At 41.7% G+C, this 27,293-nt stretch overlaps 1 protein-coding gene across 20 annotated transcripts in view; it reads right to left on the bottom strand.

Annotated features, from left to right (window-relative positions):
• Nucleotides 1-27,293, bottom strand: part of CELF2 (CUGBP Elav-like family member 2) — a 567,687-nt gene that overhangs the window by 229,633 nt on the left and 310,761 nt on the right. For 4 of the 20 annotated variants that reach the window (XM_030479079.1, XM_030479083.1, XM_030479080.1 and 1 more), the window contains exon 1: nucleotides 17,287-21,674. The exons of 14 other annotated variants lie outside the window; for them this stretch is intronic. In XM_030479079.1, coding sequence (XP_030334939.1) covers nucleotides 17,287-17,360 — 74 coding nt within the window. In that variant the 5' untranslated portion in view covers nucleotides 17,361-21,674. Of the gene's footprint in view, nucleotides 1-17,286; nucleotides 21,675-27,293 lie in introns of those variants that run through there. 2 more of the 20 variants (XM_030479091.1, XM_030479085.1) reach the window with 2 other exon arrangements.

The following is a 27,293-nucleotide window of genomic DNA, read 5'->3' as shown; positions in this document are numbered from 1 at the left end:
AAGAGATGGCTGGCGGTGGCCACTCAGAAAAACTGTTGACTTTGCAATGGTTTGTGCTGCGAGCTAATGGAGTGGATTTCAAACAAGCACTTCCCCCATGCAATTCATTACAATCACATCAAATCCCGTGTGTAATGCGTTTCTCTCTGGAATCAAAACACAAGCCCATATTGCCCAGCACAGGGGGCAGAAGCCTGCTGCTGTGCAGCACAAACCATCCTGGGCATGTGCCTTGTCATTCTCAGAGTGAGTTAAACTATAGACCTGGAAATGACAAAGCAGAACTTAAAGCATGTGTTACAAAGATGCTCTACCAATGAAAGTCCCTAGGGAGAAGTTAATTTATGTAAAGATTTTCACGTGACTACCCACTGATAGGGTGTTTCGTGGTTGTGAAGAACTCTCCTGTCCAAAGTTTCTCAGAAGTCTCTATCCACACACTGGCACCAACTTCTAGTGAAGGGCAAGACCAAGGTTCCCCAAGCACATGTGCAACCCAAGTCACTTGCTGATTTGCCAAATGCTTTGGAGTGATCTGTGGCACCAAACTCACTGTGATTCCCTTCTGCACCATCACCCAAGCCAGGAAAGCTGAGCAGAGCAAGACCCGCTGCAGCTTGAACAAGGTACTGTAAAGGTTCCCCAGCTAGCCATAGAAAGCAAAGAATTAAAGAGGTTGAAGATTTGTTGAACGGTTCTAAATTATTGCGAGTCATTGTTTAGAACAGGCTCCTTCCTGTCTTTATCTCCCTTAAATAGCACAGTATCTGAAAATATATTTGTTTATGCAAATTGGACATCCTTCTCCTATTTGAATTAGCACCATAAGTACATTCTGTATCAGTGCCGACATACTCGATGTATTTAATGTCAACACTGCTAGCAATGATGGAGATTGGAAATATTGCTCTGCTTGTTGGCCATGGAATAAATTTGCCAAACAGAATCAGTGTAGCTCTGGAGTTTAAATTAATGCAAGCAACACTGTTATCAGTAGTCTTTAGCCTGCCACTCTTAGCTTCTAACAGAAACATTTAGGAATAGGAAGCATTACATCTGGCTACAGCTGCATATTACATGGTCCATTGAGACTTAGATGCTGATGGCTGAACGGAATAACAAACAGCTGGGTATAAATGCAAAGATCAGGGAATCATAAGAAAATGCTTGTATAGTATCTTTGAAGCCTCAAACACAATGATACTATATTAGTGCTATTAGCATCACAGAATAAAATAGCCTGAGGATCAGCGTTCCAACTCCTCAGTGTGAGGAAGCAGCAACTTTAAGGCAGGTAGCAGCAGACTCTTTTCTGACTACTGTAATATTTATATTCAAACAGTGTATTTTACTAAAAAGTTGGTGGTGAAACTAACATCAATCCTGCCTGCAGTGCCAGGTAAAAGGCAGCCTGCCTCAGAGTAATGGGACGCAATACCTCTCCATCCTTGGGAACATCTTGGAAACCTTCTAAAATTAACAAATGTGATAATTTCAGGGCCATTAGAAATTTAAGACACAAAGACCTGACATGAGACAAGCTTGATTCAATACAGGATCAAGACAATTTACTGAGAACTATGTTTCACTCCCCCATAGCTGTCTAAGTCACCAAGATGGAAAACCAAGTACCAGAATACTGGTGTGGTCCCAGTGATGGGTCTTCAGGTGTTCACAGAAACACAAGCTGCAGCGCAATCCTTGGAATTCAGCAGCTTCCACTGAACGAGGGATTTATTTCTAAGGGACAAATGAGGGTTATTCTGTTAGATTTACTATGCAGACTGCATGTTGTCAGCAGTGACACTAGACACAACTATCTGGCCTACAAAGCAACAGCACAGAAAGCATCAAAAGACCTCTCTAAGGCAACTGAAGAACAAAGACAAAAAATCTGAGTGTGGCAGAAGACCTAAAAATTGTCACTAATTGGCATAAGGGAAGAAAAAATAGCTTGTAACTCCTGTTATAAAAAGATTGTTCAGTAAGTGAACGTGAGTAGTCTGGACCTGTAAAACCTAGAAACCCATTTTCCTGGCTGGTTTGAACTCTCCATACCTACCTAAATGGACATCCTACAGTTCAAAGGAGACTTTGTTAACTCTTGTCCATCTATACCAGAATTAGCAAGGATAGGGCTGCCTGGGGAAGGGGATAAGTACGCAAGCTGAATGGATATAGGTATATAATAAGAGAAATTAAGAGCAGCTCTCCTTGTAGCCTACTCAGTGGAGCATGTCTCTCCCTGTACTGAAGGTCTTCAGATCTATTGAACGTTCCCATCTCAGAAAGACGGCACTCACATTTCTGAAGTAGCTTAAAGGCCAAAGAGATCTCCCCAAAGACATCCTGAAGGCCTGAGGAGACATAGTTTTCATTCATCAGACAAGACTGAACAGGCTTGAGGCTGCTTTTTGGATTCCAGTGGAGAAACAAGTATTCAGGAGGATGGTGGTGATGATTTGTTGAACAAATGTACGCTGGCTGCGTGGTGTTGCAAGCAGAGAAAGAAAATGCATTCCTAGCCTGCCAGAGTTAACAGATGAGGAAGGAAGAAAGAAAGAACGGTTCTTGAAAGGGAGACAGCTCTATAGCCATGTTACAGTTCTTGAGCCTCAGGAGCTGACAGAAAGGTGCAAGGTGACATGGCATAGAAGAACACCATCCATAAGAAGTGGGCAGAAACACAGAACCTTTCATCTCTACATAAATTCATCATAAAAATAAAATCAAAGGTGAGTTATTTTCACCAGCTGGCATACCACCACCCTCTAATCTATCTGGGTCTCGATACTACTGTGTAAGAAGAAACTTCCATCATGATGCTAAGACCGTAAGGGTTTAACTTCAACAAAGAAAGTTTCAGTTTCTCTACTGGAAACACAGCCTCTGCCAATGTTGAAGATAGCTCTGAGAATTCAGGAGCATTAAAGAGGCTAATGTACTTGAGCTTTGTTCTAATTGCTTTTCTTAATAAGTTTTGCTGGACCACTAAGAATAGATGCTGTCCTGGGAACTCCAGCACTCAATCACCATGGTGTTCCTGTGCATAACTTGCAGTAATCCGGCAGCAGAACTTGGAGGCAGAATTACCAACTCGGGCAGCAACTGCATAAAGCACGTGGATGTATTTGCCCTGATTGTCACCTGGCTGCAATCTGGAGTTGCCAGCGCCACTTCCGCAGAAAGCTGTATGGTCATAAACAGAAGTGTAGTAAGACTCATTATTTCATCCAAATTATTTTTAAATTGCTTTTAAAAATAACTGTGACCCTATGAAGAACATCCAAATTTTCACTTTCTTTAGAGTAAGAAAAAACAATCAAGCTGAAAGGAAAGCAGTGGGGACACACTCATTTTAGTCCAGACTATTTGTGCCTCTAGCAATAAATACACTGACCTATATGCATGCACTTATCAATTGCTCATGGATGTACACACATTCAGGACCACCCCTTATTTATTAGCATTCATGTGATCATTCAACACCTCTTCCCCCACTCCTCAGTGCTGTAAATCACAGAACCAATAACTACATGTGCCTTTTTCATCAAATGCATTTATCTCCCTGGGATCATCCCTACAAATTCAAATTCCACTTTCAGAAAGGATTCAAATGCCTTACTTTTACTAGGGGGAAAAACACAAACTACTCAAAGCTAAATCTTATGAGAGGAAAAAGAATAGATGGGTGTTATGAAGAGGTGATTGATGTACTGTGATTCTATGAGTTTCTACTTTAAAAAGCATACTGTAGAAGTTCAGGATTACCTAGAATTTTTTGTCTAAGTTTCTAGTTCTTGTTTTACACAATAAGGAGGTCAACGATACCTATTTTCTTTCTACTTCTAGTTCTTCAGCTACTGGAATTCAAGATGGTAAGATGTGTATGTGGGTAAGAGGTGCTTTAGTTAGATGTGCAGAGTTTGAGGTGCAACACTAGAGCTCTTTGGTGTCCAGGAGAACATCATAAAACCAGCATTTTCAGTACTATTTTCTGTTCCACAGCATGGTGCTATAGGAAGTTTCAACATCCATGTTATAACCTGTCTAATAAATCTTCGGTGATACCACCAATCATGAAGAAAATCTCAAATCTATGAAAATAATATTCTAATAAAAGTGAACAGAGCAACTACTCTGACTTTATTTATACCAATCTCAACTACAAATTTTAGTTCAACTAGTTTCAACAGCAACCTATTGGAAACAACAGCACTAGCTTGATCATCACAAGGCCATAATTTTCAGTGAAAAGTACTCTAACACATACTAATAGTGCTTGCTTCCTGCATCTGAAACCTATGGTACTGGGCCTTATAGTTTGATTTTTATAAGCCTTATAATGAGGGTGGAGAGGATATACATCCCATTCTTCAGCTGCATTTTTGTTCCACAAAGACTGCAATTTTCAGTCTCTTGAAAATGTAATTATAGATAATGTTTGCATCAGTGGCAAGAACACAATGAGCACATGGGGCATGAAAACTCCACTCAAATCACATCCTCTTAGGTTACGAAGCTTGTCTTCTGCCAAGAGTGGAGGCATTTCAACAAGCTAATGTTCAGTATGAAAAGGATTGTCATTTATACTAACCCATACATACATTCTGCTTTTACTCTTCCCATCATTCTACTCTTTGCACAGGGAACCTACATAAACCAGAACAAAGATTAATTTGGGTTACTTTGAAAATCTGGTATGTATAAGAAAATGTAGAGGTACATCAGTACAACTTGTTCAAATGACCATGCATTTTGCAGTTGCAAAAGTATATCAAGATCATACTAAAAAGACAGCAAGTGAAAAGGTATCAGTGCTGCAAGAGGGGAAGCCGCTTTGAGACAAACTAACCACGTTCAGGTTAGAAATTAGAATGAAGACTGCTTCGAAGCTAACATGATCAGGAATTTTAGAAAGCGAAACCAACCATTTCACTTGGTCAGAAGATCCAAACAGAGTAAATTATTTTAGGGTAAAATGAAATGCATGTATCTGATATTAAAATAGAAATCCATATCAGAGGAGTTCTGCTTCATGTAAGTTAATCATATCCTAAGTGAAAGTGATTTGTGCTTCCATATTCAGTGTAACTACTCATTCACCTCAGTGGTAAACCAGAATCAGCCTGAGGCATAAGTGATCTTGATGTTGCTTTGGTGCTACTTCCAGCATATCCACCCCTTAGAGTGTATTGAGCTCCTTGACTAAGAAAATTAACCTTCTCCCTAAAGAAAACAGCTTTACACACAGAAAGAAGAAGATGCATATTTGCACATCAGAACAAAGAACCTACACAGTATCCCAAAATCTCACAAGCAATTAAGTGTGAGGGGCAGGCAGACCCAGAGCTTGATGCCACAAAGCATTCCCCAAGGAGCACAAGGGGATGAGAACAGAAGGCAGTCAGCAAGCAGAGAACCTCATGTCACTAAAGCCCACAAGTTAACTCTAAGTCTTTTGATGCCATTAAATTTTCTGTTGTAACAGATAAAGATGACTTTTTTAAAAGGACTAAAAGAAAAATAGGATAAATGAACACCTTAAAACCCTCAAGGCAAATCAGGATAACCCCAAAATAAACTGTTATCAACCATACTTACTCTCCATTTCATAGAACATTGTGATTCTCAGCACTAGGAGCCAGCACTTGCACTAATTGGGAGTCCTAGCATGCAACTACCAAAATACTTGTCTTCCATCAACCCTGGGGAGAAGCACACAGTTGTGTTTCATAAGCGGAGAATCAGACTTTCAGCTCTTGTCACACTGAATATGTCCAATCAACATAAATTCTTTGTCTTTATTTGTTCGCGGTGCATTTGGATCACAGATACGGAGTGATTTGAAATGAAAGGGAGCCTGCCCATGGATGCAACAAGCCTTGGATTCAGTTCTTAATTTATTCATAAAAACATGGAATCCGAACCTCTGAGCTGATTCTAAACTACTTGTGTTAGTTGAGTTTTATTATCGGTTTCACTGTATATAAAGTCAGATAGTTAAATAAAGGGCCATAATCTACTGAAGACTGTGTATGTCTTTCTGGTGCATACACTTACTGTATAGAGGAATATCATCCCCCTTAATGATAAAGGTTCCACCTAAACACCTCAACACTGAAGAAACTGCTCACACACACCACCTGTCAAAACTATAATTTGGAAGAATTGCTTAAAATTTGATTCACGTCCTACTGAGTTTAGCCAGGTCTTCTTTCAATGCTCAATATTCCTGGCTGAAACTCTCAGCTTATCATGTGGAATTAAGAGATGCCCTTGAGGAAGGCATATTACGTAGATACACAGTGATTTGCATTGGGTAAGTAGGGCAACTTGTGGTTGTGGGAAAAACAAACACAAAACCAAAACAAAACACATGATAGTATTGTATTTGGTTCTCAAGTGTTGTACAAGACTGCTCAAAAAACAGAGCTGACAGAACCAAATAAAACATCCCTTACAAAAATGCAAGAAAACCTGCTCTATTTTGTCAGGCAACATTTTTATTAGACAACAGATCCTCAGAAGACCTAGAAAATCATAGGCAGGGCTGATAATTCCAATATGCTGGATCAGTGAGCACAGACCAGAAAGGATGGTCATGGTTCCAGGGACATTCAAGACATGAGTCACTAGCTGGATAGTAAGAATATAAAATCATTAAGCACTTCAGATCTAAATTCTAGGTGGTTCTCCAAGTTCCATAGGTTTCTCTTACCTATCTTATCAATAAGGAGGAAAATAAAGTACATGTTTTACAGATATTTATAGGAGTTTCTTCCACTAAAGAGGCTGGGCAGGAATCACAGAGGTGTTTGTTTGAATATTGAATGGGTGGTGGTAAGGGAGAAGAGAGCAGGGTAGTTCTTACCTTGTGAGGTAGGAAAGGGGGAAAGCTTCTTGCAGGCATGTAGCATGCCGAAGGCTCACAGCATTCTAAACAGATATAAGCAGGGCAAATTGCGTATGTCAAGGACAGAGAAGAATATGACATGAAGTGGTAAGAGACTGGAAGAAAAGAGTTTCAGCTATGCTGATGGATTTTTAAAGTGCTAGTTGCTAAGCTTATTCACTGTTAAAAGAAAAGAATAACATTTTTCCAGCTAGATCTATGAGAGTTTTCATTATTTACAGCATTTTATAGGACTGGATAAAAGAGCTTTGTTTGCTAGTTCTTGGCAATGTGATTATTTGCTGTTAAATATTTACAGATTTTTTTTGCCCAAAGAGTTTTGGGGAAGGAGAGGGAAGTTGATTTATTTCCTTCTAAGTTTCCATGAAGCCTCCCAGGTTCACATCCAGAAATTATCAGCAGCAATTTTACATTTTCTGGGATTTGAGGCTTCGCTCAGCTTAAAAATAAAATCTTCATTCCTGTTAACACAAACGATGCTCCACTTTTTAAATACAACATAATTCTATATGATTATTTTCTCTGCTAAGTAATCCTGAATTTGCATCTGTTAGTCTGCCTAAATACATTCCTTTCTCCCTCCGTTTTCATCTGCACATCTCCCTCCCACAATATCCATGTCACCCAGGGGCCTGGCACCTTTCAATGCCAAATATATCTCTGTGGCTTGAAACCAAACAGCAAAATCAGAGCCCCGACTGGCTGAAGTCAGCAGCAGTCCCCTCCATTTCCTTTCCCACTTGAGCAGAAATGGAGAGCCTAGGGAAGCTCAGAGACCTTCAAATCCTTTGAAGGCCCGCAAAGTAAAGAAGTCTAAGAATCCCCTGATGTGGAGGTTAGGACAGAGGGGAGCAAAGAGACACAGAAACAGCCAAAAAGTCTCTAGCTCCCGCAGAGTTTCCAGGTAGCAAATATGGTCATCTTCGGGAGCTGAAAATTGTTCCTTTCTGAATCACGGCATGCATCTCTTGCTATGGGTAACCTGCTGTTCCTCAGCAGAGACACACTGGCAACAACAGTGCTGCTGCAGGACTTCTCCCAAATCCAATAAACTGTACCAAAAAAATGACCTAAAGGAGCCTGGAACAGTACTTCAAAAACACAGGGATCAGCCAGTGCTGCTGAAGAATGCTTGGGCCAAACTAAGCCTTGTAAGCAGTATTTTTGGCTGGAAAACAGGTCTCATTCCTCTATGAATTACTGCATGTTTGTCCCAAAGGAAGGGTTTGTATAGGATAGTGAAGAGTTGCTTCTGCCTTGCTTTACAATGACAGCTAGGAACACTACATCAACATCTACATGGCCATGTTGTAATAGCCACTGCAGGGAAAAAAAGCTCAAAAGCACACAGAATCTGCCCCTAATTCATTATGCTTTACAATACATTTTAAAAAATCACACAAAGCTTCATTGTATTCATGTGAAATACCCCAGGAACAGCACAGACACAAGCATGGTCAGAAGAAGATAATGAAACTCTGAGGTCTTCCTATTCTACACAACCTTATCTTGAAGATAAATACTTGTTAGTATCTAGCAAGTGAGCTACTAGGCTACACTTAAGCAATAATGAAATCAGGCAAACACAACTGTTCCAAAAATATGTAACAGTTTTGGATTTTCTTTGACTACATCTGAGCACTGTTACGAAGCTGCTGCATTTACTCTTTCCTCCACAGACAGCAAACCAACTTAAAAGGACAAATTCTACTCTGTCTTCTGCAGCCAAACAATAAAGAAAGATGTATGTGGGCGAAAGCTGAGAGCCCTCAGGCATAGAGATGAATCCTCCTCTCTGGCAAAGAGGAAAAGGTTTGTCAAGAACAAAAGAAACCCCCTGCCCCAACCTGAGATGTGTGAACATCCCTCAGAAGAATACCTCCACAATTAAAATTGACTTATCTTCCCCTCCATCATCAGATAGTAACTCACTCTGCTAGCAAGGTAGTATCTGAAATGCTAGTTGCCTCATGTTTCCATGTTGAAGTTCACTCTAAAGCAAGCAATGGGAAAAAAGACTGCAAAAACCATTTATACAATTGTGATTCACGGTTCAGAGCTGGACAGCCTGGCACAGGCTGCAAAGCCCAGCATTATGCATTCCTCATTCAAGCCAAGCTCCTCTAAACCCATCGGAAGTTTGGCTTGAACACGACTGCGGGCTATAGTCAGTAATAAAATATCAGATAATAGTGCTTTACGTGTCCAGAGAGGTTCTCTTTTTCTAAGAATTGCTTCACTTGTCATCTATTTTGCCACGTCCTGCAAATTAAATGCTAATTTTATTTCTTCCTCTTCCCTCTGGTCCCCTCCCACTCAATACTCATCTCCATAAGATGCTGGTAACTCGGAACCTGTCGGAGATAGCCAGTGCTCACCTTGCAATCCTACAATTTCAGTGCTTCAAGGAAGAAGCTAAGTTACACGGGTCAGTTTAGGACAAGGGAAATGACTTGCAATTTGTTCTCTGGAGAGATCATCTCGACCCGTGGCTATCCCTTAAATAGGCATTTATGGTTATGTGGTAAGATCTCTGAAGCAGCCTCCCATCAGGACATTTTCAAGAATCAATTTTAAAGACGAAATTCATACCTGAAGTAACAGTCTCTGTAAATTCCTGAACTTTTTTCTATCTCTTTCTGGTTTTGCACAGCAGGGAGTAAAAGAAGTTTGCACTGGAGAGTTAAAGTATGAAAAAAAACGTTTCTAAGCAGTAAGATCTTGGAAGGAGAAATTAAACTGAATTTTAAAAAAATCAACCAAAATCTTGGAAGTTCATTTGCAAACTAATGAAATTATCAACTTTTCTATATGTTTATACATAAACATTGCAGATAAAATCACAGATCCCCCCCCCCCAAAAAGACATGATAAGGTGAAATCAAGCAAAACCGCAGCCATCTCTAACTTGAAATTTCTACGATGTTTTCTTTGAAAATCAGGTACAGAATAAGGTTTTTCAAGTGATAGCCACTGGGCAGAGTGTGTTTAATAATGTTCCAGATTCCTAATGCTTGTTCTATGATCCACCTGTGGTAAATATACATGAAAACAAAATAAAAGCATTTATTGATAAAGGGCACAACCAGATGTGTCTCTCACTAGCAATGAGTGGCAGGCGAAGGCTGACAGATCCAAGCAACTGAATGAGACAGGAAAAAAATAAGGAGAAGAAGGGAACAGATCACTTCATTTTGTAGGTTTTCAAATACAGTTATCCTCTGCCAGAAGTTAATAACTTTCAACTACCTGTTTCAGGCAAATCAACTTATCTCACTTATCTCGTACCAGGCCAGGCACCATCAGTGACACCAGACCAAGTGTCACCGACGTCTGGAGTCAATAACACAACAAGTGGTGGGTCAAGCAAGTTGTAGGTTTGTTTGGGGGTTTTTTTGCATCTCTGAGCAATTTAGTGGTGCAAAGGTGTCAAGAGGCAAGAAACGGGAAGAGCGTGAGTATGTTAAACAAGAAGACAGCGTCATGCCTTTGGGTGAAAAGGATGAAGAATCTTCAATATTTTTCAGGGTTATGAAACAAAAGATATCTTTTGCCAGCTATAACTTGCAATCAGACTGGAACTGCTTCGAAGGATACAGAACACAGTACAAGAAAATGCACAGTGTAGCCTGGGACAGAAAGGGTCATACAGTTGGTTCAAAAGGAACTGCCTGTTCTCCCACTGTGGTGATACCCAGCTACACACACCAGCTAAAGAGGTAGATGCACCTATCTCTTACACATACAGCAACTTCACTGTTGTCCAGAGGCCAGTATATCTGAGTGGAAAAAAACATGAAAAAGTTGTAAATTAGTGTTACAATGAATTACCAACACTGCTGGGAGACAATGTTAGACCTTTCTGTGAGAACTATATTTTCTTTATAATGCTAACCTGCACGGAAAAGAGAAATAATAATAATAATTAAAAAAAAAAAAATCAGTGTATCAGTAATGCCATTTTCATGAATGATCAATGGCTGCATCTCTGAAATATCGTGGTTGTAAATTTTAAAACCCCAGAGTAAAATCCACAGATTTAAGAAATTAACAGGGGAGTGAAAATCATACACTAAAATACTCAGGTTGCTGCTGTTATTCTCCTGGCAAACCTGAAGTGGCTCAACCTGCATAGGCTGATGGGGAAAGGAAGGACATCAATTCCCTGCATACTCCTTCACAGAGGATGAGTGCATCCCTGGTGTCAGCAGGGTAAGCTGGGCACAGCTGGACACGACTGCCTCCTTCTAGAGTAACCTAGGCACAGCTGGATATGATCCTGTCCCTTCCAGCCTAACCCAAGACAGCAGGGCTGGCGCATCTACAGGCATGGCGTAAGTCTCTCCCCAGCCCTAAGCTATAACTGCCTCCCTCAGGCATGACAATATGCTGCCCTGATAGCAAGCAATGGGTAAACTCACAAAACAGTGTTCAGGAGGCCATCGTGGAGCCCTTCCCACTGCTCTTGCACTGATGTTTCTTTTGGAGCACTGCTTTTGAACTTGGCTTTAAGTATTGCCATCATTTGATAGGCAAGAGCAGCCAGGTAAAGGAGAAGCTGTCCCAGAGCAGAGACCAGACTCAAGACATTCAGTCTTCTTCAGCTGAGCTGTAAGAGGCAAGAGAACATCGCTGTTCTCTTCAATACGAACTATTTTTCATATTTCTGTAAATCCAAAGGATAAAGAAATATAAATCACCCAACAGGCACTACTGGTACAGTAGGCAACTCCTTTGTGAATTGCCTCATTTAGGCATTCATTTAAATACAGTAATTAAGATTTAACACAAAACAGAAGCTGCTTTCAGATGTCATTTTGAAGGCCAGATGATCTCCTCTTTATTAATATTGTAATTTTAAACTATTGTCAGCTGATTTCTCAAGGATCAAGCTGTGAGCAAAAACAATACACCGCTGAAGTGTGTCCTCTTTACGTAACACAGTCTCAATAAAAATGAGAGATTGATCGTAAATCTGTGATACACAGGATGGATAAACTGCACAACTAAATCTTTAGGTACTTTACCTGGACGATAGGAGGGAATTTATAGATTCAGCATCTGCCATTCACCTTTTCTACTTAACACCATATGGAAGAACACAACAGCATTTAAGGCAACATATTTCTGAAAACCTTTAGAAGCAAGCCAGCAGCTTGCTGCAAATGAAAAATGAAATCCTGGAGGGAACACGAGCGCTTCTCTTCCTTTCCATAGGCATGCAGAACGCGGGAACGTGGGGGAAAGCAATTAAAGTATGATGATTCTAAAGGGGAATAATTATTACACAATTACTTGAGAACATTACATTTATTGCCCTAATTAGTTTTTATTTTCCAAATAGGCACTCTTGCTCATGCATTTTTCTTGAACCTAGGAAGGTTTTTCCTGTTTTCCCACTTCTTCGCTAAGGAAAGCTCAGCCTCACGCTCTACATGTATTCTCTATTTCGTGACTTTAGCCTCTGGTTAACCTCACCCTGCCACCAGTTTGTTTTAATCAAAGAAAACCATGTCAGGAGATGCAATATACTTTGCAATTATATGAACACATAAGCAATAATCTCCTATAGGAAACACAGTTTGCAGAAACAGGGTGGGGGGGGAAAATCACTTCTCCACTTTAGAAGGAAAATGGTTTTTATATGCTTATACTATAAACCAATGATTTTTTCTCTAGAGGGTTGTCTTGCCAACGCATATTCCTGGCATACAGAGGCTTTTAAAAACTAAAAAGATTTTGTACACCTTTTCCCTATATCAGTTGGGTCAAATATTTTTATATTAATCTATGAATTAATTATGAAATTCGAATAGTCCAAATGCTCACCAGATCAAAAAACATCCTAAAATGCAATGAAATATTTAGAGTTATCAAAGTTTTTAAAGCATTCATAACTGATGATTAATTTGGATGATGAATACATGTGGGGGAGGCTTAAAAACCTGTGAGATCATATCATAGAAAGTGGCAGATATATTTAAATATTAATGTGCTGAGAGTTATCACACATTAACTACTGAATGGGGTTCTAGGCAGGAACTAGACAAGATGATGGGGAGAAGGACACCATGAAATCATAATTACTTAATCAACAGCCAAAGATTTATTTTCCTTTCTGAAGCCCTTTGTCAACAGTCAAGAATTTTGTTCTTTTGCTTTGCTTTCCGTCAGTAGTGGCCCAAGGAATGTGTCATGCAAGTAACTAAAGTAACAAGTTGTAATACCTAAAATAAATCTATTACTGAATCCAAATTAGAATAAAAAACCAGTATAAGGACGAGGTTATGGACATAAAAAACAGCTGACACCCAGCTATCCATTTTCACTTAGCAATTCATGATTTCATACTCTACATATGAATAAAAACCCTATATACAGGTAGCTGAAAAATTATTTTTGACAGTGTGTTGAGTTTTCCCTGTGGTAAGTTTAAAAAAATAAAAATAATTAATTTTAATATCTCCAGTTTATGCTGGCAAAAGTCCTGTTTTGCAGATTTGGTGCAGAAAAGGAAGTTTCGCTGTTCGAAAGTGCAAGAATAGCCCATGAATGTTGATATCCCTTATTTATTAAACAATAAACACAAGCAAAGAAGTAGTACTGAAAATTTATCTTCTCTGCCTTTTTATCAGCATACTGCACATACATCTGATTTTGACTCATCTTGGATTCAAAGAGGCAGGAATTCAAAGGCTAAGTATGCATAATTGCCATGCAACCCATGCAGTTGCATGTGCACTGCTTTAAGCATCATGTATTTTACTGCCATTATATCCAGATATCAAAAATTAAAGTCAAATTTGAGTTTATCTATCTCAGTAGTAACAAACACTCTTACTTATTTACATTAAAGGCAATCCCAGGCAGTGGAATGTATAATATGGAATGGAAAAAATCTTTGGTGGTATTGCAGAAATCAACGTGGGGGGTTACAAAGAGGAGTATTTCATCCTCAAAGCAACCACTTTACAACCATCCGGTTGGCATGTACATGTAAGTCAGAGAAATTACTAAGCAAATTACATGGAACTCACATTTTATAACCACACTTAGTAACCATTAACCCTCTCTTACCCTGCCCAAATACACACACACACACACTTCCACCTAGATCTCTTCTTCAAAATTGCTTCTTCCACATAGTTAACACACAGGCTACAGGTAATATCAGTCAAACAGTTTGTGATCCTGCAGCTAGAGCACTAACCAAGCAGCCTCTTTGCAAGCATTGACAATGACTAGAGCATCCAACTTGCCATCTGTCCTCAAGAACAAAACTTCATGCATTTTTATGCTTCATATCCTACAGTATCTGTTTTCTAATGCCATTTAATTAATTACTTTATTAGTAAAATTGCCATTCAGCTACTAACCAGGTACACTGATGCCATGCATATAGTGTAGGTATCTGATGTTCTATTTTACTTCTATTTAGCTAGATAATAACAGCAGCAAAATTTGGAAGGAAACAACACTTAGGAGCAATTAACAGTCTCATTGAGGTAAGAGCATTTTAACTTTGACTATTTACAAGCTGTCAGTTAACTTTCACATTGGGTAGGCACTGAAAGTTATTCCTTGAAAATTCTCCTTCTCTGTTGCTTGTTGAAAGGATGGATGATTCTGAAAAATAGTTCCTTTTACAAAGAATTGTTGAATGTGTAAGGAACGTGTAAATGTGTGATAAAAGAATGTGTAAAAATCGGTACTGTATGGTACCGATTTCTTAAAACATCTGGTACACCACCGGCATTCGAAAACCCAAATAAATCTAGTTCTGCAAATTTTCACTGTGAAGGAGAAGAGTTTTACATATATCTTGTTAATTGCCTCACTCTAAAATAGGAAATTCCTTTCTGCTAAAGACTGAACTGAGCTATACTCAATGGCTACACCAGATGGTGAGGTTAAAAGTTTTGTGCAGCATCGTAACTTGGAGCCTGCTCTCCAATGCTCTGTGCCACCCTGCTGAACGCTGCATGCCCGGGGTGGGCCAGCTAAAGGGTAAGGCGCATACGTGCCCATGACCCCTTACACGTAATCAAACTGCATTCTCGTCAGCACTGATTAGTCCAGAGAGTTGGGGACTTGAAAATAAATGTATGTCTCCACTTGGCTAGAAGGACAAAATAAAGATGCTTCTGTATACTGAATACAGAGTTTCGGAGAGGCAGTGTAGCAAAGCTTCCACAGACAGCATTTAGTTTCCAGATTATTTTTTCTTTAGGAATAGAAGCTCCCTTCGTTAATAGCAATTTAGCCTCAATATTAATTTGTATGCATGACACATGATCCCTTGAAATCCTACATCTTCACAATTACTTAGATCAGCTGCAAAGCAAAGCTTGGTTAATACAAGGGAGCACATCACAACACAACCACTGAAGATGCAGGAGGTAAAGTTTTTTTTCCTCAAGATTACAAAGTCATCCCATTCGCCCCAAAATACATGAGGCACCAGCACCAAACCCAGCCAGGATGTGTGTATTTAACAGTTCCATTACTAAACTTCTGTATTTAGAGATCCACTCAGAAGCTGACGTATCTCCAGAGTAATTTTTGTTTCTTTGGACACACTAAGACCTGTGTCTGATGAACACTGACTGTTTCAAGCTGTGTTAAAATACATTATGGATGCTTCCCTGAGAACAGGAGTATAAAGATAGCAATGCAGGAGCAGGAGTTTGACATGGTGCTCCCCCCTTCAGGGGGGAAGTTGGAGATAAAGTTATATAAGCCTAAGTGACAACAGGGCATCATCAGCCACAGCTAATAGTGCCTTTGAGCTTGGAGATGTTTGTTAGCAGTATCTTCTCTGACTGCCTGGAAGGACAGCAGGTGGAAAGTCTAATCAAAGCTGAGATGACAAAAACAAGGGGAAGCTCGGCTGTGGCAGGTCCCTACAGAGGGCTGCAAGGCAAGTGGAATGCATGTACAGCTGCAACTTTGTACCCCAACAGTCAAACCTATGCAATTTTTATACAAAAGGGGAGAAATAAAGCACAGGTTTTTTTTCCCCAAAAACTGACCGATGCCAATAAAAACAGGGATTTTACAATGAGAAAACCAAAACACAGCAGTGAATTTAACATCACAAAACAGAGACAATGGGCAGCACTTAGGCAAATAGTTTTCTGTCCTTCAAGGACTGTAACAACAGTGCAAGTTACCCGCACCAAGGAGCTTCTCCCCCTGCCTCTTTCCCCTCTCCTACATGCTTATAAATCTCAGCTGCCGCAACAACTGGCCACTATTGAGTATCCCCAAACAGAGCATTTGCTGGTGCAAGGGAAAGCACTCCACCTTAGGAGAAAGTTTGGTTGCCAGTAAAGCAGGTAATAAAAGTCTGAATAGTCTTAGATGGGGGCACGGTGTGCAGCAAATTGCAGGTGACAGTCTCTGCTGTACACACAGCTTTATTTACACTTGTAACTTAAGCACTGCCTCAACCAGAATAGCTCCAGTGCAGAGTCAATGCCAAAGCCTCTCACCTCATTCTAATGCAACTCAAACCACATTTGTCATCCTGATGAGAGAAAAAGCAACGAAATAAAAGGCATTTTGGATGCTGTAATAAACGCAGCACTCGGTCTTCGTACCTTTCAACAAGTGACTATTCCCTCATTTCTAGCTCTTATGTGTTCATATTAGGCTTAGGTTACCTGAAAATTCCTGTCAATCGGCAATGCCCAAGAGGACGATGGCAGAAACTTTCAGATCGAGATTAATGGAGCAGACACGGGCTAGGGGACTACTTCTCTTTCCGAAATTCCAACATTCAACACCTTCCGATGAATCTCATCACGAGTTCAACCGCATGTACAACAACCACCCTCACCCTAAATAACACTCTCCGGACCAGGGAGCACTCGGGGACAGGATAAAAGAAAAAGGGAAAACCTTTTCTTTCTGCCTGGTCTTAGTCCCAAAGGATGCTCCGTGGTTTATGTGAATTCGGAAACTGACGAAGCTTCAGCAAAGGGGTTTTATCCCGCCGGGGGAGAGCTGAGAGGTCGCGGGCTTGGGCGCAGGGGACAAGTGTCCGCGGCGCAATTCCCGCAGGGCGCAGAGGAAGCTCTGCGCGGCCGCGGCGCGCTTCTTCCTCCACGTTGCATCAGCAGCACGTACAAACCCGGCACTCACCCGCGCCCGCCGGAATACCAAGCACCCGACTGCGGGGCGAGGCACAGACCGGAGACCACCGACACTGACTTGGGAACACGCAACAACACCCCCTTTCCCCTCCCGCGGAAAGGACGCGGCCGGTGCGGGGTCGGGGCGGGGAAGGGATGGGGGGGGGGGGGGAAAAAGAGGGGAGGATGGAAGGGGTGGGGGGGTTACCCAGCGTTAGCCCCACCGCCACTTACATTCTGTCAGACACCAGCAAGCGCCCGTCGACCATCATCTCCGGAAGGAAATCCAGCTTGAACGAAGAAGTCATGCTGTGCTCCGGGCGCGCCGCGGCGGTGCGGAGGGAGGATGCGGCGGGGCTCGGCGGCTCCCACAACTGCGCCGGGCGGCGGAGAGGCAGGCACAGGTGCGGAGGCCTCCCCGCGGCAGCCGCCAGCCCCGGCAGTTGTCACATCTCTCTTCCCCCTCTCTTGGTGGCTTTTTTTTCCGCCAATCCCCTCCGAAATCGACTGCTGAGGCAACCGTCGGTGGAGCGCCAGGTGCTGAGCGGGGAGGCGGAGCCATCGCCCCGCTGCGGCTCCCCGTTAACCCCTGCGCCCCCGGGGAGAGGCCTAGAACCGACACCGTGGGGACGGGACGACACGAAGACACATGGGGACGCGCAGCCCGGTTCGGAGCTGTCTCGCCCGCGGGTAGCGCCCGGACAAACTTTGCGGCCTCTCGGCTGGAGGGGGGACCGCGGAGGGTACGCGGAGGGGAGCTTTTCCCCCGCGGAGTGAACGGGAAAGCAGCGGCGGAAAACACGCGGCTTGAGTTCCTACGAGCACACGCGAGGGGTTTGCGCTGGTTTTGCTACCACCGCGGTAAGAAGGCGCAGCGGTCAGCGCCGAACTGGGAGCACTGAGGCAGGGTGCACTCTACCCACATCCCTGCTACTCAGCCCCCGGCACCCGTTTAAACACCCAAAGTGATGTGGCTGGCTCGCGGGAGACTGTTAGTAGTAACTCTGTCCTCACTGATCAGAAATAGGGGTTGTAAATAAGTAACGACGATAAATCCTGCCTCATGCTTCTTTAGCCGGCCAAAAGCCCGCTCCCAAGCCCGCTGCACCCGGAGCTGGCCGCAGCCAGCGCACACAAGTGACACCATCCAGGCGCACACAGAATTCCACACATACAAATAGCTGGAGCCACCCTCCCCACGCTACCGCCCCCTGAAAATCTGTATCAATTTTCCTTTGCGTCTCCAAACCTTTCTTGCTTCAATACAAAAGCAGCTCCAGGCAAAAGAATATTAACATATTTACGAAGATTACTGGCTGATCTGAGCAGTCTAGACAGACAAAATGCTTCTCTGCATTGTGTGCGCTTCTCCTTCCGAATCGCTGTCCAGGATTTATAATTTGATTTGTTCTCGATAGTCAACACTTGCAAAAAAGTAACAAACGCGAATTAAAAACTGCTGTGCTTCAACTTTTCAAAGATTACTCTAGAATTAAACCAAACCAACCAATAAATAAATAAACATGCCAGCAGTCAGACCAAGTTTTGTTTAAATTCTGACCAGCGTTGATTTAATAATAAAAATACAGACCAGGCAAATTGTCAGAGTCCGGTTTATTGCACTTTTCCACTTTAAACAGTTAAAGGGAAGATAAAAACCCCTCAGGCTGCTAAAATTTTTGCCTACTTTGCAAGTCTAAAGAAAGAAAAGGTTCACTTGGCCCTCAGCATAATCCCCGTAGGACAGCTGCAATCCTAAACAGATATCCATAGTGTTATTAATCTGTTCTGTTCTATATGTTGGCATACTGTCCTCGTCACCATGGCACCTAAACTTCTCTGTAGAAAGGCACAAAGCGAAGCTATGGCTCTTCATTCCTAAATTAATGGCTCTTCCTCCACACCGCCCATCCAGCACAGCACAGGACTATACAGCGGACAGAACAAAAATCAGTGCCAAGTCGAAATAAAAGGAGAAGCCAACACAACTTTCTCCAGCTGGATGCAGCCACCTGGGTTTTGATCTGAGGCCTCCATGGTGGTTAATCCAGCCCAGAGCAGAGTTGGATTAACTTTCAATTTCAAAATCTTGCCACTGCAGAAGGGGCAGGTTTTAGCTCGGGAGAAATACAGACAGCTCAGGGAGGATGAAGATATTCTTTAAAGTAAGAAGTCTCCACGCCCCCTGCGCCCTGTGCGGCTGGATCTGCGCCTCTTCATCATCTTTTTACTTGGTACGTCCTAAATCTAAGGGTCTTGAGTCCCAAGCCCCTTCGCTTTTAAGGACTACAGCCCCACTGCTGCTGCCTGGTAAATCCACTCTTTTGCACAGGATGCAAAGGGGGGGGAAGGAGAGGATCACAAATAATTTTGCTTAAAATCTGCATATGGAATAGTGAGATCTTTATAAATTTGCCCCATTTCACAAGGTGTAAGTGCTTAAAAATGCTTCATTAAAACGTATGTTCTTTTGAAATATTTATTTTCCTTTTAATTACATGTGAATTAGCTGGAAGAAGCTGTAGGGAAGCCCTCTTACTGACTTAAGCCTTCTCAGCAGTTTGTTAAATTCTAGCCTCAAATCCCTTGAGGGAATAGTGGATTCAAAGCAGCTTTTAATCATACTATAAGGAGGGTGAAGTAGTATGTAAGTAGGTCATAGAGAAAGCATTACAAGTGCATAGGTTATTGCTTTATTTAACAACTACAGTGTAACACACTTTTCAAAGCACATTTGCTTTTGCCATTTAAAAGTTAGAAGCAGGAACAGGGTCAAATGCAAAAAGGAACCCACTCTATAAAAGATACTGAGATAGGACTCAAGGATAGCTTATAGGGAACAACTGCACTCGAATAATTTGGTTCTCAAACATAAATTATGTAGTGTCTGTGTATGAATAAACTCTCGAACACAGAGGGTAAGTGGTGAAAAACAAAAACCAAAACCCTGAACGTTTCACACACTGTTACAGGCTCAGCTCTGTTATTTGTCACATTAATGCCAGTGTCTTGACTGGCACGTGTGCACAAAAGAGCAACTTTTATTAAAAATTAAGGGGGAAAATGGAAGCTTTGGTCCGTTACTGTAGTACAGAGGGAAATGGGGAGGGGGAATGGCAAATGAAGCTGCATTAATTTTCACAGCATAAGTCATACAATAGATCTAAACACTGGCTTAGAGGAGCTGCATTATTGCTGCGCTATCGCTGCCTGCCGATATTAAGCTTTTTCAGCTGGTGGAGCATATGGCAGTTTTGAGGAAGGAACCTGGAATTTGGAATCAACAATTCTCGGGCTTTAATCCTATTCCAGCTACAAACGTTGTCTCCTATCCGTCCTCCCCTCATTTCAGAGGCCCACAGCCTGCTTGCCCCTGCACTCGCATCGTTTACTCTTTGTGCCTCGGTTTCTCCATGCGTCTGAGTGGGGCAGATGAAGCAATTCCACCTCATGCTTGCAGATTAGTCACCGCTCAAGCAGCGTTTCAAACACGGAGCTATATACAGTTTCTCCAAACAACTCAACCTTTGAAAATTGAACACCTCTTCAGAGCAAAAAAAACCCTTAAAACCCACAAAAAGTTCAGCAGGAGAAAGACAGGGCTTGGGCGGTGGATTGCTGTCAAGCATATGAGCTCACTCTGACATCACTGCCTGTGCCTCCATTCAGCAAGTGACAGAATGAGCAGACACCCCCCTTCCCATCCAGATCCTGCAGCCAAATCCAGCATGGAGCTCACATCACATCCCCTCTGCAGAGCCTCTCCTCACCCTTTCCTTAATTGCCATTTTTTAAATCAGCTTGCCCCCAGTATTGGGCCAAGGAAACGCTACTGTTGGAAGCACTTCAAGGAAAAGTTTCTGAATGACTTCACTCTCTCCCAAGCCTGCAAGGCCGTATGAAGAGAGTTCAAATCCTCTGCTTTATTCCCCCCTAAGCCAATGAACATACTCGGGATTCAGCTTATCTCTGGCATCAAAGCAAGTTTCTAACAGAGGTGGCAGAAGCAGAGTTCAGCGACAGCGGTGTAAATTTGGAGTGGGCTCAAATGACTTCAGTGGAATCACTCAGGATCTTCCGCTAATGCGAGGGGAAAAAGAAATCTGGTCCAGATAACGTTAGGGAATGCAAATGTCGTGTTCCCTGTCTTTCACAAAGAAATAACCTTCCAGGCAAACCAGGAGCCTGGAAGTCGTAGCATGGCTAATAGCAGAAAATACAGCGTTTTAGTTTGTGCAGCTGGATGTGAGCCTACCTGCCTATAAGGGAGGAAGCACATCAGCTTAATATTTAGTAGCAGACTTCTGGAGGGAGAAGAAGGTGGAAGGAGAGAAAAAAGCAAAGCAAAGCACACGAACACACATTACACAAAGCATTTGGGCAGAGCTAAAGAATGGTGTAAAAGCTGTAAACAATTAAAGCAAAAAGCAGTGCATTTCTTTGAGTGGCACAAAGTAACGGAACTGGTTCTGCACTAAAGTTTTACCATTTGTGAAGGCTTTGATTATTTGTAACAAATCCGTCTTTCCCAGTTAGCTCTAACACTGGAATAAAGTTTTGCATTATGAAGCCTTGACCTTTTGGTAAGGATTCTTTTATTTATGAAACTAAGCACACAATAGTCTTCCCTTCATCTTATTTTGAGAAATAAAACAATTTGCATGTAACCAAAACCCTTTTAAAAATTAAATTAAATTACTGGTTAAAGGTGATGAATGAATTCCAAGTATTGAAGTCTTTGCTGCTTGCGAGGCTCCCCCCCACACCCCGTAGGCTATTGTAGCTGATCAGTAATTTTCAGAAACAAACGTCATTTAAAATTACCCCTGTGAAAAGGTACCTCAAATTAAGCATTTCTAGAGCTTTCACTTGAAGCACATTGATATTATGTAAACTTGGTTGCTATAGTAAAACTTCCCACTCACTTTTTTTTTCCCCCTTCCTATTTTATACAACTAAAGAGGTGATTTCATCCCGCTGTGGGTATAAGGCCTTTGTTCCATTTTGCGGGTAATAACTCAATCTTTCCAAAAACAATTAGGCGAGATTTTATGGCACAAGGCTCCATGTAGTAGAAGGCTTTTAGGAAGGGCCTTTAATTTGGAGGAACACCCTGCTTTGTTAACAGCATGCAGATACTCAGGATAATCATGACCCTCAGGTCCAATCCTGCGCAGTCCTGGTGCTGAGCAGGAGCTGCCCAGTACCATCTGTTCCAGTTGGGCTATCCATGGTGCTTAGCACTGTATTTAGCAAATACTAAAGCAGTAACAAGTAAATATTTGCAAGACCAAATCTTACTGTCCAGTTAGTTATTTATAGCCCTATTGAAGAGCATCACTATTGATCTGTAGGTGTTGCCTTTGCATAGTGCCTTGTGCATATAGACACAGGACCATGGCTATTGTCAACCTGGTCTTATCTCCACTTGGCAACAGGCATTGACTGTTTTTAGCTCTTCCCCCCCTTTTTTTATCAACTACCTTATCTTCTCATCCACTGACTGATTCCATCAACAACCACTACCCAACCAGGAGCACAAACTGCGGCACTGCAAGCACTGGGCAGACCTGATTTCCTACTAGACAGCAGGCACCCTATTTATGGTTAAAAAAGGCACCTTTCCAAACAACACTGGAAAAGGGAACTTAATGTTGTTGGATTTGGCTATTATATTATCTTCACATGGAAAAGCATAATCTTGTATTATGTAGGATAGGAAGAATCACACATCTGGTGCTCTTGTCTGCGTTGCTCCATCCTCACCATATGGAAGAGCCTCACTTAGGCACTTGCAGGGCAGGGGAAAAAGCCCACCATAACATAAAACTTCCTCTCCACCATCCAAACCCACAAGAAGAACTACTTGAGAGGGAGACAAAAAAACCTCTCTCATTTTGTATAAATTTGAGATTTCTGAAGAGTTTTGCTCACCCAGGGAGGCTGGATATTGGGAGAGATGCAGGATCAGGGAAGTGGATGGTAAAGATGGGCTAAACACAGGTAAAGGCTGGATCAGGAGCAGATGCTGAAAGGCAGCTCCAACTCCAAAAGCAACAGGCAAAGGCAAGTGTGAAGTTCTAATGTGGCATCATGAAAGCAAGAGGTCAAAAGACATAGGAAGCTAAAAGTAGACTTATTTTTAAAAACAAATGTAATGAAATCTGAGGTGTTTATTACAATATCTGAATGAACCTACTGCTGCACTCTGAACAGCAGCATTTTCATAAGGTTAACCTCCATCTTCCCTTCTCATTCACTTCTACCACGTGTATTTCTTTCTTTTCCACTGCAAACAACTGGATGTCACCTGATGCTCAAACTGTAACATCTTTAAGGTAGGAAATTTCACAGTTCTGTTTTTTTTTCACTTGTTTGTGAAATGCTTGGCACACACCTCATCCTCAAAAATAACAAACAATCATCCTGATAATATGTAAAGCAACTATTTCTGTTTGACATCATTATTTTCCGCAGACAGAATCCATTAATCCTCAGACATGAAGGACGGAAAGAAAAGGCTCCTGCAGTAACCGTAAGGCATTCAGATGTGCAGAAAACTGCTCCGTGCCTGGTTTTGTTGTTCCCTGCCCAGTCCCAAATGAACAGTGAATGAATTTTCACATAGGTCAGACCAAAAGGTCTACCTAGTCTATGACCCTGGCTCTGATAATGGCTTGTAATGAATACAAAGAGGAAGAGCATGAGTATGGTAAGTGCATTGTGATCCTTTCCACCTCCCAGAAACCAGTGGCTGAGGGACTTCCCTGAGTCAAGGACTGCATCCAAACCAACATGTTTAACAGGCTCAAAACTGCTGATTCAATTTTTCCCCCCAAATTCTCTCTCCAAAGGGAACACTGATGAAGTCATATGTTTATTACTCCCAGAGCCACCTGTTAAATGGGCTGTTCTTAACAATTTCAGAGGTTTGGGGCTTGGTACAACAAACAGGAACATTTGCTTTCTTTTCTGAAGTAAAACATTAAACCCAACTTAGTGTTTAACATAAAATGCTTCACTTCAGTAAAGTCACAATAATTCATCTACAAGTTTAAAAAAACCCCAGCAAACATTGATAACACAATTTTCAAAGGGAAAAATGCTGAAACCATGAGGTTCCCAAGGGCAGGCACCTCGTTTGGCATCCTTCAGTGAGAAAGGCTCTTTAGGAAACATTTTGGTCACTTTGGACTGCTATATTCAGGGATGGGGGTTAACTGAGTTAAATGTATGTTCATCAGCCGTGCACAGACAGATCTCCATATGATTCATTGGAGCAGCACTGCAGAACACCTGGTGTTGCCAATGCAGTTCTGTTAGTGTTTTGTTATTTTTAAAGGGGGTTATATAACTCCCTCATTAAAATTAAATGTGGGCTGAAATGATGCAGGCAAATTCTCAAGCTTTGGAGTGAGCTCCTTCCTTGCAGTTCAGCTGAAGACAGATCGGTTTTAGGCTGAAGAGAAGGAAAATGAAACCAAGAGGTTGTTACAGTTGAAAATCAAGTCTCCAAGAATTTAAGTTTCCTGATAATTCACCGTTTCCTTTCCAGAGGGCCTCAATTCTTCAGATGCTGACCTGCGGCTTCCAGGGAGAGCAGGTGCAGGATTTGAATCTTAAATTCACTCTGTAGTACAGCTATTGTATCATCCACAGCTATCTACACTTGCAAGGTTCAATTTCCAGGTGATCTATCTCCAGGTACCTTCCTTTTCTCTTCACTCCTCTATTTGTCTACAAGGAATAGTAAATTCCCATATCCTCTCTCTGATTTTCTATCATTTCCCACCCCCACTCCCTCTCCCCTTCCCACCCTCCGCTCTATCTTCCTCCCAGTGACAGACTGTTGTCTGGCATCCTCAAAGGCTGCTCTTGAAGATGACCCGCTGATTTGCTGCCATGGGAACTCCAGAGCGAGGACAGCATTTACCCCTCGCACACCAAAGGGCACAAGCAACAGTTCCCCATGCCAACCTTCTCTCCAGTAAGACTTTGCCCTCCTTTAATTCACAAGCCTTACAGGGACATTGGGAGGCTATGCCTTAAATAACAAGAGTGCTGCAGCCTCTCCAGCATCCAGCAGCAGCCACTGCTCAATTATTTGGAGAAAGGTGAAAAAGTCTAATAGCATATGTGAGCATGCAAATTGCTTTTCCAAACTAGAGGAGAAAAAGCTTAGGCAGCAAAGCATGAGGCTCAAAAAAACCCCTCTCTAATGTAGTGGCAGAAAGCATTAGCTTCATATAAGTGCCATATTTAAAACTTCCTAAGCAATTTTATTGGTAACCCTGTTCCTTTGAATCAGAGAGAGTTAACTTCAAAATAGGTTATTCTACCCAAACAGGGGGCACAAGCTAACCCCGAGTATGCTACATGGAGAGAAAAGCAAGTAATTCTCTCCATTCCCCACCCCCAAACACAATTTGGGGTGTTTTAATTGAAATAGAAGGATCATTTTGACTTGGCTGCATTTCGCAGGGCAGCTTGTGATCCACACAGTGTCAGTGTCAGTCAGTGCACTGGCAGGTTTACAGACCTACGAGACTTTCCTACAAGCACCGACTCATAATAGCCTGATCTGGTAATGTGGGCTTAATGCATAATATAATTTCATGAACCACCTAGAAAACTGAGTGCAAATCTGGGAGTCGATGCTTTCTAGAAATGTCAATTTAGCCATTAGTTCAGAATCCCTGAAGATGGATCTGTCTGATACTAGCCCACGAAATGGTCACTGATCTTTAGACTATCAGAGGAAATAAAGTTGTGCGCGAGAACAGCTAAAATCCTTTTCACATCCTGCTCGAGCTGATTGCTAGTTGTGCTATCTCAGTCTCAAGACCAGAGTGAGGGATGAGATAATTAGGGCCCAGATCAGGATTTACACAAAATTTGGGAAAATTCCTGCCACTTCCATCCAATAAAGGTAGTTAACCTTCAGTGCAACATTAACTCGCCAAGAACAGTATTAAAGTGCCTTTAATTGACGCATTTACTTCTGCTGCGGGGTAAAATACCACAAAGGCAAAATGAAATAAAAAAAGCTTTTTTTGCCACAGCAAGAGTGTTAGAGGGGAAAGAAAAAAAAACCCCTGTTTTTATTTCCTCTGTGAGGATGCCAGCAGTCCTGTTTCATAAACTCCAGCGATTCATCACCATCCCAGGCAGCCAATCATTCCGCAGGTCAAGTAGAAATGGGCTGTAGAGCCAGCAACTCCTGCTGCCTCGATAATGCATGTCATTCCAGGCATGGCGACATGCTTTCTCAACAGCTGCCATTTTCAGTTACCTTTTCTATGGCTGACATACAAGTAAATATGTTGGAAGCAGTAAAACAGTCATAGGGAAGCAGTTGCAAAGATAAATAGCACCTGCACATGATAATCTCTAATGTCATTAGAGAGGAAAGAAGAATGTGTTTTGAAACGGAATTTCTTTCTTTTGAAAGCATCGCTTGACTTCGGGGGGTTTATGTGAGTGTATGTGTTACTGAGAGGGGGTTTTTTGAGTATGGGTTTTTTTATCTCTCCTCAAATAAACATCCAGACATTCATCTCTGTTATAACCTTAATAGATATAACTAGGGAAAAAGGGGGAAAAAGAGAAAAGAACCCACAAAACATGCAGCATTAAAGAAAAAAATCTCGCAATTCACTTGTGAGAAAGATTTAGTGGAGCTAGATTTTGCTGTAATTCAGTCATGCTCACTTTAAGAAACACAAGTGCTCTAATTAAGGGAAAAGAAAAGGACTTCCTTCAGTTGTTTCTTTTTAGTTTTTATTCCTCATCATCTAACTTAAATTGCATGAACTACTTGTTCAATAACTGTCCTCGGTATTATATGTAGTTGAATGCTTTTTTGTAGATAGATAGAAACTGAGTGGAATTTTGAGGGCACTGACTATAGAAGTAAACACCCTCAATGAAAAACGTTTAAACTTCCATGCACATGTATATGGGTGTACATATGCACATGTATTAGATACAGAGCATGTGTAATTTATGTACATATACCATGTGAAGTCCCTATGCCTGCACACAAATGGTAAAAAAAAACCCAGCCAAACAACCAAACTGTTCCCGATAACAGTGCTGGAACAAGATTTCAAATGCATTAGATTATCCATATTAATTTATGGTAATCTACAAATGAATGCTGCAGAGACAGTACAGGTTATCCAAAATGGTACTTGCATTTAATGAGAAACTACCACAAAATATCTTCCAGACAGATACAG

Source organism: Strigops habroptila, chromosome 3 (assembly GCF_004027225.2).
Source record: "Strigops habroptila isolate Jane chromosome 3, bStrHab1.2.pri, whole genome shotgun sequence".
Taxonomy (NCBI): Eukaryota; Metazoa; Chordata; class Aves; order Psittaciformes; family Psittacidae; genus Strigops; species Strigops habroptila.
Note: the sequence above shows the minus strand (reverse complement) of the source record. Positions and strands in the feature narration are given on the sequence as shown.